This window comes from Argopecten irradians, chromosome 8 (assembly GCF_041381155.1).
Source record: "Argopecten irradians isolate NY chromosome 8, Ai_NY, whole genome shotgun sequence".
NCBI classification, from domain to species: Eukaryota; Metazoa; Mollusca; class Bivalvia; order Pectinida; family Pectinidae; genus Argopecten; species Argopecten irradians.
Window position 1 is genome coordinate 34,843,992 of NC_091141.1, and position 12,082 is coordinate 34,856,073.

The 12,082-nt window shown below is 34.7% G+C and overlaps 1 protein-coding gene across 1 annotated transcript in view; it reads left to right on the forward strand.

Annotated features, from left to right (window-relative positions):
• Window positions 1-12,082, forward strand: part of LOC138329857 (uncharacterized) — a 23,887-nt gene continuing 11,805 nt past the window's right edge. Inside the window, exons 1-5 of the mRNA XM_069277146.1 lie at window positions 1-188; window positions 6,382-6,538; window positions 9,410-9,494; window positions 10,367-10,675; window positions 11,250-11,398. Of these exons, the coding sequence (XP_069133247.1) occupies window positions 1-188; window positions 6,382-6,538; window positions 9,410-9,494; window positions 10,367-10,675; window positions 11,250-11,398 (888 nt within the window). The remainder of the gene's footprint in view (window positions 189-6,381; window positions 6,539-9,409; window positions 9,495-10,366; window positions 10,676-11,249; window positions 11,399-12,082) is intronic.

Sequence of the window (12,082 nt, forward strand, 5' to 3'; positions counted from 1 at the left end):
ATGCCTCCAAACAATAAAAACGTGATCCATATCTTTTTATATTTCGAAAACTATACAAAATTTATCTCTGTCCTCAAAACGCTTGCTTCGAGCGGCTTTGGAGTGCTTTTAAAAATTAAAATAGCAGAAGAAAAGGAAGGAAAACATCGGTACACGTTACTGCCATCACGGGAACACATGATATATAGGTAGTATTTGTGTACAGTAATTTTTTAAAACGCGCTCAATAAATCATATATATTTTGTATTGTGTTTACTGGCGCCAATAAATAGCATAACGTTACTCGTGGACATGTGCACTACAGTTGGTAGTAGACTAAAGGTTACACATTGTGCACACGGTGTGAACTACGAGTGGACACGGAGTGCACGAGGTTTAGACTACAGGTAGACACGGAGTGCACGAGGTTTAGACTACAGGTAGACACGGAGTGCACAAGATTTAGACTACAGGTAGACACTGAGTGCACTACGTGTGAACATGGTGTCCACTACAGGTGGACATCGTGTCCAGGTAAAATATCCACTACATCCAGACCACAGACAGACTAGATGATGTGCCACAGAAATATGAGAAAATATGTATTGATTCTGCAGTCTATATGGACTTTGGCAGATAGAAATAGTTATTGCGATCAGAAACATAATATTTATTGCAACATAGAAATTGCCGTTAATTACTGGAAATCATTCGTAGTGTAATGTTTATTTGAATAGATACATATAAAGTAAAATGTATCAATATATATTATCATACAATTTGATTTATAAATAAGGACGTTAATTATAGAATTTATAAAAGCAAATTAACTGCGTTGCAAATTAACTGCGTACGGTAAACCACATACTGGTTATGTCTCATCAATGGATAGTTCCCAGTAAAAACTATTTTTCTTAGCTAGTGATAAGTAGTTTAATAATGAAATTCTTTTTCGTACGCATAAAGTGATGAACCTTGCGTGGAGTAAGATTTTTAGTATAAGCAAATCGTCGCCAAAGAGATATTTTGATCGGCAAATTATTTTGATTAAAAAGAATATATTGATGGACATAATAAAAGCAAGGACATATAAACATAAACAAATTAAATTCTTCATAAAATGTTTAACTATGTATGTATGGAATATAGTTTTCTAAACGGCAAGGTGCGCGAAATAGTTTGTATAATACGTATACATTTGCTACATGGAACCTGGCGCGTTGCAAAGCATTGGAAAAATGAGAAATCGTCCATAGACGTAAAAAATCGGCATTAGAAATTACACTTTATTACACTCAACCGATTGAGGAACCTGTAAGCACTGGCGTAAGAATGCAAAAAATTATTATCGGGCATGGGGCTGCTCGTGCACTGTTCAAAGGACCGATCGCTAAAATGTAGGTCACATGTCTGATAACAAATCAAACAGACAGAATCAAAATAAATCCAACTTCTACCCATTTAAACTGTAGATTCATAGTTGTTGATTAGATTCTGAATTTGTCATAATTATTTTAAATCTAGAAACCTTGATAATTTGACAATATCCTATTCTAACCTTCTTTTACAAACCGCGTGAGTTATATGATAACAATATACATAATGTATGATCCATACATGTAGTATATTGTTCACTTAAATTTGCCTGCTCGAAAGGTAGACCCCTAGGCTAGGACTGCAGTTGCCATGGTCACTTGGACTTCATACTGTTCCATCAACCATACGGGTATGATAATCTAAATTACCTAACATTGGTCAGAGTGGGGCCAAGGGGCCTGGGGCCTTCTTTGGGCACCCTTCAATATGTTCAGTCAAGTGTATCACAGACTAACAACACCTGTATACATGTAGTACCTTATCCCAACCCCAGGAGGTCCATTTATAGCATGCTGTACTTAGGTGGCAGCCTCTCTACATACATACATTTTGTACTCATCACACAAATACGTACAGTTATACAACAATGCTAGTCAATAGGGATATGTGTTTTAACTGGTAGTGCATTTTAATTTATTTGTTAATGAAGCTTTATATATTAAAATTAGAAATAATCTAAATACCAAGTGTATAATTAACTAAAACATTTATTTCAAGATTATTGGAATATCATATTTCATCCAATATCTTTTCATTATTTATTTTTTTTTACACTGGCTTTTTACATATATCAGAAACCTGATTATCATGACTATGTATATAAAATACCATATTACAATGTTGAATAAGTACCTAATCTACATTAATTTTGATTATAATATATACATGTGTTATTGGTAAATTCAAGGTTGTGACAGACATGCAAGCTCCACTTCACGGCTGCCTGTCATGACAATAATTGAGGTATATTCAGCATCACTTACTATATGTTTTGCCAGCTAGTTTTTACCTCATCCCAATCTACACCCCCCCCCCCCCCCCCCCCCGGAAACCGGTGTACATGTTTACCCAGGCTCTACAACAAGCATGTACATGTATCTAATAAGAATGGTACTTATGTGTTTCAAACTCATGAACCTATATGATTTTTAAACGGTAAAGTATATTTGTTTGTCTTAACAAACTTCCATAGAAACAATCCTAAAATCACATCTTTATATAAAGATACTGCCCCCATTCTCATAAAGCCGTGCAAACACAGAAGGTAACGATTCTGCCCTCTGGCCATCTATCGATGGTCACCTTGAGGCACCTGTATAGCGCGCGCTGGATACTGTGGCTTACCTGTATGTTTGACAAGTTATAATTATTGGACCATGACGCAATATACGATCAAGATAACTTGCGGGGTTGGGATCATAAACTTATTGTGTGTGTACCGGTAATTAAGAATCAAAACAAGCTGAATTGGGTACTTGTAGGTAGACTAGCCACCAATTAGTGGAGGACGTCATATAGTTTAAAGTGGATTTAATTCTGTATGATCTTTTAAAGACGTTCAGTTTTTAATAAAGAATATGTAATTAAGCTATTTTTACGTACAATACTTTTAGAACTTAAAATAGCAAGAAAAATATTATAAAAGTGTATATATTTTAATGAAAGACGATCTACAAGGGTATCGCTAGACAACTGATTGATAGGCACCAAATCTTTTTGTTTAAAAGCTATGTATTGCCCGGTATATGATTGTATTACTGATAGCTTATTATAAAAGAAAAAGTGTCTCAAAAGCACATTAGGACTGGTTTTTGCTGCAATTCAAAGTTGACTTGTGAAAATGCTTAATGTAAATGATATATATATATATATTTAATGCAATTTACCCATAAAACATTTACTTTTGAAAACGTAATAAAGACAATTTAAGATAAGAAATGGAAACTACTGATATAAAATCAAATAGACATATACTTAATGAATATAAATCAATCTTTATTACTTTTGCAGTGAAAAGGTTTTATTCATGTATACTAAAAAATATTGTATTATATAGTTATATATACTGTACATTAAATTGTAGATGTTGTAATTAAAAAAAATAATAAACACTTAAAAATTATAATTATGTATTATTTCAAATTGAGGAACTTATTCTTCCCCGATCCCTAACTGTAACACATCACCTTGTCTGTCTAGGTCTCAAGGTACCTGGACACGATGTCCACCTGTAGTAGACACCGTGTTCACACGTAGTGCACTCCGTGTCTACCTGTAGTCTAAATCTTGTGCACTCCGTGTCTACCTGTAGTCTAAATCTTGTGCACTCCGTGTCTACCTGTAGTCTAAACCTCGTGCACTCCGTGTCTACCTGTAGTCTAAACGTAGTGCACTCCGTGTGCACAAGGGTGTATAACCTTTAGTCTACTACCAACTGTAGGCCTAACTTAAAGCTAACATTGCAGTAAGTTATGTATCTAGCTGATCCCAGTTGGATGTATACTACATGACATGTACTCCTACACACATGAATTGTAAAAAAAATTGGGAGGGAGTCGGTGTGCTGTGATTATATGAATAAAGGCAAAGCCTTTTTTAAGAGTGCAGCTACAATATAATATGAATTTAAGGCAAAGCCTCAGAAGAGCGCAGCTACATGTAAAAGATTATTTAAGGATTAATTTGAATAGATTTTTTATGTTATGGAGATATAACACAAAAATCTGAGTGTACTCTAAATAAACCGCGAAGCGGTTTATGATGAGAGTACACTCAGATTTTTGTGTTATATCTCCATAACATAAAAAATCTATTCAAATTAATCCTTATAATTCAATTTACTAAAGATAATCTCTTCAACATTTAAAATTCATTTTGGGATTCTTTTGTCTATGAAATTATTACGCCGTCATCTCAGCCAATCAGAAGCGACGTTACAAACAGCGACGCCATTTTTTCCTTTATGGGCTGATAAAGTAAATTGTTAAGCCAATGAAAATGCTCGTAACAAGCAAAATTGAATTATAACATCATAACTTTAAATTGTCTATATTTTTCTACGAAATTAACAATAAAATCTTTCACTGACATGCACATACTATCGATAGTTAGAAAGAATTCAAAATAATTCAAATGGAATAGTTCAATATAGAATCTACTTCAATCTTGTTTTTATCAGATGCTATCAAAAATACGCGCGAATCTGTGCCGTCATCTTTGGCGTCAGGTTTTGTGACGTCACTGCTGACGGTGCCGTGCGCTTGAGAACATACACAGTTTATATTGGAACAGTACATTTATTGCGTTGTTCTTGTATATGTGTAAATTAAAGCTACTTACAGTAATTTTAAAACATATGGTGATAACACATTTAGTCTAGTACAGAAATTTCAAATCTCGTCGTGCTGATAACGAGAATTAAAACATGGCTGCCTGCATGGAGGCGCGAGACTTTTCCCGCAGGACACAATATCAAAGTCCAAAGGGGTACTGAAATGTATTGGATCTTTATGCTTACACACATGTTATGGTTAGTAGAGCTTCGCTCTACGCGGCCTTCGGCCGCGCAGAGAGCTGCGCTCTTATTAAAGGCCCACTACCTTTCCGGAAGAAAACATAAAAGTTTCTTAAAAACATTAATAATATCAGAAAATATATACCAATGGCCTAAGATGAGGTTTCAACACCAAACATATGCAAGATTTCATGCGTAATGTTTGATAACAGTGGAGAGTTATTTCGCTGTTTTGCCGTCTGACGCAGTGATAGTCAACTACCGCGTGGTAATTAGGACGACGGCGTGAACCATAAGACGACCCGCGTTATGAAAATTAACATTTTATTTATTTCAATCAAATTGTTCAGAATGTGATGACACGTGTAGTATTAACGTTAAGTTTATAACTTTAGCGACTATACAAAAATGTCGATCTCGTTTTACTTTCCCATTTTAAAAATTAAAAGCCGTTTCGGAAAGGTAGTGGGCCTTTAAACATTTCATTAAAAATTGAAAAATGTGTTTAACAGTTACATGTCAAAGTAGAAAGGAAAGAATTTTTTATAAATGTGTAGCGGAATTATAGACTGTGTCAATCAGGTGTAACAGGTACTAGCTCATACTCAATTGCTTCATAACCTAAATCCTCACAAGGCCAGTGGACCAGATCACATCGGCTCCGGCGTCAAATTCTTAAAGGCCCAATATCCGTATATTTCTTATTTATTTCATGATTTAGAAGAATGTTATAAAAAAAAAATCCTGTTGTAAATCATGCAAAGACAGGACTAATTCGAAGTCAAGATGAGCGATTATGATTCAGAATATTTTGATAAAAATCAAATAGATATTACAAGTCGCTTAAGGTGGGTCCCACTTAGTCAAACAAGCCGGAGTAAGCCGACATTGTAACGTTGCCAAGAACGTCATGTGACTACAGTAACTACGTAACGTCTGTCCGAACTCTTCCGAAAACGGGTCATGAACTTTCCGACTTCCGTTCGGCAATAATCATAACTTCTATGGCGACCAGTTTGAAATGAATCCATGTTTACATGTATCGACTTTCAACAACTGCTGTACCAAAGATATTAAAAATACATTATAAATATTTATAATGTATAATTATATATACATCTTAATTTCAACTATGTCTACAAATACAAACAATATCCGAGTCGAATTCAACTTGAATTTTTGTTGATAGTTACGTATAGTGTGGCTTTAAGGAGTTAAAACTTAAAAGATCCCATAGCCCCTAGCTATCCTATATATCATATTTATCAAATATCTGAACTCTGGCGAAATACCCTCCGATTGGAAAAAAGCAAATGTGGCACCAGTTTATAAAAAGGGTGAAAAGCACAACCTGGGTAACTATCGACCTATATCCCTTGATCATCTGAATATGTTGTAAGAATCACAGTAAGATGATGGAGCATATCATTATCACACCATGTGGTTTTACTCTAAGGACTTAATAAGATATTAAACCATTGAATTAATCATTTTTTTTTCAATATTACAGTATGTCGATGGCCAAGAAGACATGTCCTATTTTTTGTCCCAAAACATGTTCAAAAAAACATCATCCACTCCTAGTAGCTCTTATTAACACGAACGCCCAAGAGAATGGTGAAGTCTCATTCAAACTGCTGGAGGCCACTATTTCTCGCTACATAAAGGTGAGTTGATTCTCATTTTCTCATTAACGCCAGAAACAATTTTAAGAGGGATTGGCAACTCAAATATTTTTAGGTCACTGAGACGAAGTCTCAAGTGACATATATTCTAATCGCCTTTTGTCCGTCGTCGTGCGTTATGTGTTCGTAAACAATTTACACTTTCGACTTCTTCTCAAAAACCGCTGAAGCAATTTCAATGAAATTTTGCACAAACCTTCTAAGGCATAAGGCCAATCAAAATTGTAAATTATATGACCCCAACCCCCCAGGGGTCTGTGGGAGGGGCCAAAAGGGGAAACATTGACTAAAATTTTAAAAATCTTCTTCTCCACTCACAGATGTGGTAGAATCAAATACTCTTCATAGATAGAAAAGTCTCAGGGCCCTCTACAAAAATTGTGAATTATATGAACTTGGGGTCTCAGGTTTCCCCCTGGGGAAGCCTATGGGTTAAGTTTACTATAGTTTATATAGTGAAAACACATTTTGGAGCATTATTTGGTCATTTATAATAGAAAATTAGTCAAATGTTGTCAGAATTATCCCTATGAGATGGCCATCGAATCCTATTAGCAAATTTTCCATGACTGATGCCTAGGGGTCATAGGGGCGGGGCCAAAAGGGGTCAAATAGGCTAAAACTTCAAAAATCTTCTTCTGAAATTCTGGAAACTGGTAGAATCAAATACTCTTTATAGATGGAATGGTACGTCTTAAGGTCCTTTACAAAAATTGTGAATTATATGACCCTAGGGTATCATGTTTCCCCCTGGGGAGGGGGTCAAGTTTACTATAGTTTATATAGGAAAAACACATTTATGAACGTTATTTGCTTATTTTTCATAGGAAAATTAGTCAAACTGGGTTAGAATTTTTAGCCTGAGATAGCATTTCATCTTCATATCCATATTGGTCCTGGCCGACCCCAAGGGGCCTTAGGGGCGGGGCCAAAAGGGGTCAAATAGGCTAACTTTTCAAAAATCTTTCTTTTGAATACACAGATTAAATGGAACCAGATACTCTTCATAGATTGGAAGGTCTAAGGCCCGTTACAAAGTGTGTGAATCACATGGCCCTGGGATCTCGGATTTTCCCCTAGGGAGGGGGTCAAATTTACTATAGTTTATATAGGAAAAACCAGTTTATGAACATTATTTGCTTTGTTTTCATAGGAAATGAGTCAAACTTGGTTAGAATTATTAGCCTGAAATAGCATTTTAACACCATATCCATGTTGGTCCTGGCTGACCCCCAGGGACCAGAGGGGCAGGGCCAAAATGGGTCAAAATGGCTAAAATTTCAAAAATCTTCTTCTGAATTCACAGGCCTAGTTTGATGGAACCAAATAATCTTCATAGATTAAAAAGTGAAATTTATAAAATCACTGACACTGACTGACTTCTAGTTTGGTTCTGTTATTTAACGTTGGCAAAGCAAATTGGAATTTTAAGCATAAGGTTTGGTAACAACAAAAAATAAAAATTCTAATAAGAAGGTTCAACTTTAAAGTTTATTCTAATTTATAAATACTTTTTACATATTTGAACCAACTTTGCAATGCTCTTTCTGTATCAGCACTCAGGTGACCGTCAAGGCCTCTCAGGCCTCTTGTTATAAATTATCACTCTACAAGTTTGTATGTGCATGCATGCCTGTATTTTTGCCTCTTCTCCTAAATACATGGAGTTAAACACATGAAGCTAACCATCATATGTTATAAAATGGGTATGGTTTTGGGAAGAAAAAAAAACTTAAACTGAAATATTAATAAAAATTTTTATGCATTTTTGGTTTTAAAGTATGATTTTCCAAAAAAAAAAACCAGGTAAAATTGTGTATTTTCATGTTTTTTCCAAAAATCATTAATTTAAAAAATTGGCCATATCAGACAATGATATGTTTAAAGTTAAACTTTATATTTACACAAATATCATATTTATAAATGAATACACTTAAGTTATAGCCAATGGAAAATGCATACAACCCAGAAGTCCCTCTGCATGCTGTCAGCAAAAGACAATTAGAGAGGTTTTCCAATTTCTATATATCTGTTAACATAGATATTCTACAGAATGATGAAGTCTCGCTTATGGCAATGGAGGCCACTATTTTTTGCTACATAAAATTAAAGTTAGAACGAATATCCGCACCCGGACTACTATACCTTTCGGCCGGGTACAAAATAGTCCCTATGTGTCCACTTCTGAGCACTGCCTCAGAAAATCACTCGGGCACAATTTTCTATACTTTTTTGTAAGTTTCCAGTTATTTCATGCATATACATGCATTTTATATATCATTTTTGTCTAAATAAGCATAAAGACCCTTCTTAATATCTACCATACCGTTCACAAGACGTCTATAAGTTCACAATTTGTAGACTTGCTTTATAATTCCCTTCGAAAAGACCTAGGTATATTGTGTATGTGGAAAAAAACAACTGTCTCGCTGTGTGTTGATATTTTAGACAGTTCAGTTTTATTGCTTTGTATGTAAACTAGAAGTACTATAAAATGCATACAAACGTTTTAATAATGATTTGTATGATCATTATTTTGCTCCATTAGCAGTAATAGGTACCAATGGTAGCTCTATATAAAGATGATACCATTTTCTGTCTAAAAGTCTTTTGAGCTACAATTGCAGCTATAAAAGTGAGCCTTAAAGCGAATGTACTACATGTATTGAATTAGCTTAATTTTATTTAATTTAAAGTGAGGACAAAGTCACAGACAAAAGATTGATCATAAAATGGTTTCTGTATCCTAACAAACTTATAAAATTAGAGGAGACATGCGTTGTCCCTCAGCCCTCCTGTGGAATTTGTTTTTCTGATGATTTTATGTTAACAGGTTCCTTTTCAATTTTTCAGATTGGTAAATGGACAGTGCTGGACGCTGTTGCTGATACTGACCCATGTTACAGATATCCACTAATTCATTGGGCAGCATGTTTAGGTAATTTTCAAAGGCAATTAACTGTGGTAGGTGATAATGATTGCAGCAATCTATATTCTTAGAATTCTGTAAGATTCAGCAGAGTTATTATTGAAGTATTTGGTTATTCACACCAGAATTATTATTTACTGTAAAATATGTCATTTATTTCCCAATAAATAATTACATGTACATTCAGCTCAATTTTTTTTTACAAATTTACTATAATCGTATAATAATACTGACCCTAAAATAAATAAAATGGTAATTTTCATCATGCGGGTTGCCTTATGTTTCCCGCCGATATCCTAATTAAATACCATGCGTTCCTTGACTATCACTGCACCAGATGGCAAAACAGGGAATTGACATTTCAAAATTTTCATATATTAGGCAGGGAATCTTCCATATGCTTGGTGTCGTAACCTTTACTTAGGCCATCAATATATATTTTTCAGATGTTATTAATGTTTTAAGAAACCTTCCGATCACTTAAGATTTCTACACCCCTCGACTCTCGCAGTAAAACTGAAGGCAGCTCAGGGGAACAAATCTGAACCAACTACAGGCCTGCAAAATTCTCTTTGAAGACATCAGGGAGAGCGCCCAACATCAAAGCCACACAGTCAACCACAGTGTACCGTTATAAGACTCTTTTAATAAACATCAAAGGACTAAATTACCTGTTCTGTTGCCTCCAGTTTTGTTATGAGATAGTCCTGGGGATAGAGATCGCATGTGACCGGAACCCCTGGAGTATCGAGGATGAGTAAAATGAAACACAGATAATACTTCTGATTTTGGAAGCCATTGACGTCATACTTAAGTATCAATTAAATGTAAAACAAACAAACATGCCAAATGGATATAAAGTTTTAAATTTTCTTTTCTAGGAAAAGTTTCCGTGGTGAAGTGGTTAATTGAAAGAGACGAAGGCAGTGTTTTTGCCAGACATTCGCCCACAGATGATACAGCATTACATTTATTGGTCAATTCTCTCCAAAAAACATGTCAAAAGGAGGCTAACAAAGTATTCAAGGAGCTGGTGAGCGTCCTGTCGGATTGTTTGATATGCGGTAACAGATATGGAGACACGCCTCTTCACCTCGTCTGTCGAAACCTCGTCCAACAAAAGCCAAAGACAGAATATTTCACGGAGTGTGTCTCCTGCATACTCAAAGTGGCTTCTTCTAAAGCTGGAGGTAATAGACAAAAAGAATTTTTAACATGGAGACATAGAAAACTCCATTCAACATTACATGTATATTTTTGATAAAGTAGTGGATAATCGGATACCTAGTACCGTATTCGAACCAATAAGCACCCAGGGCGCTTAAAAAATTGAAGCGAATAAGGAGGTGCTCAATAGAAACAAATTTGGACTAGCCATCATAAAATTGTTCTAGAAAATAAGCCATACTGGGTAAATCAAATTGCAAAATTTGTTTCTATGAAGCGTCCCTCGAGTTGCTTTAATTTTTTAAGGGTCCTGGGCGCTTATTTGGTTGAATACCATAATGTGTGTAGTAACACAATCAGCATTATGACTTACAATATTAAAACAAAACAAACACCAATTCCATAATAGGAAGTTTTCAAAAACTGTTCACAAATTAATAGGATGATGTATATTTTGTTGTTTTTTTCACAAAGGAAAAACCTGTTATTTTTTCATGTTATTGGTTCTGATCTATAGTTTATACTGCCATTGAATAACAATATAATTACAAAAAAGCAAGAAATTGAATTGTAACTAAAATTTAATATTTTTTTTAGCTGCAGATTTTTGTGCCACTGTTGTGAATATTCAAAATAATGAAGGAAACACACCTGTCCATATTTTGGCGCAGAAAGACCATACCTTAAACGTCATCAAAATGATTGCAGAAGTTGTCAGGCCAGACCTAAAACTCCCAAACGATAAGGTAATAACGTAGCACTGGACACATAGTAATCTTTGAAAATTAATGGGATATTGGAATTTGCAACTGATTAATGCAGTGTTTGATCTTTAAAACGTAATGAGTTCAGGTATTTGGACTTGATATTTGTTAGCCACAAGCCAATTGTAAGTCCTGGTTTTTTCCTGCATTGTATAAGTAATTATAATAGCTTTGTGGTAGATATTTTGAGGAAATCTGGTAGAAAAACAAACCTTTTAATTAAAAGTTATGGAAAATATATAGGAATATGCATTAAATGTATAACTAACAAAAATATTTAGCATGTACATTGTATTATTACTTTTAGTTTAGTCTCTGTGAATTGGTTAAGAAGCTACCTTGTTACAAATAACATTCATTTACATACTGCTCTATAGATATATTGCTCATCCAAATATTCTGTAACAGGAGAGGTTAATATTTAGAGGCCATACTGGGATTCGAACCAGGGAACTTTTGAACACTAGCACCAAATTCTCTACTAATTGAACAACCAGGTTGCCAGAAATCGACCCAGTTCAATTCCACTACATTGTCCCTTCTCCTGTTATAAGCCTTTGCTTAGAAGACAAAACTACTTGCATATTCGCATAACTTTCTGCGCTAAATGCACCATATTTCTTAAAACAAGTATTGGCAAGCTGACCAATAATGTAGCAGGAGAGG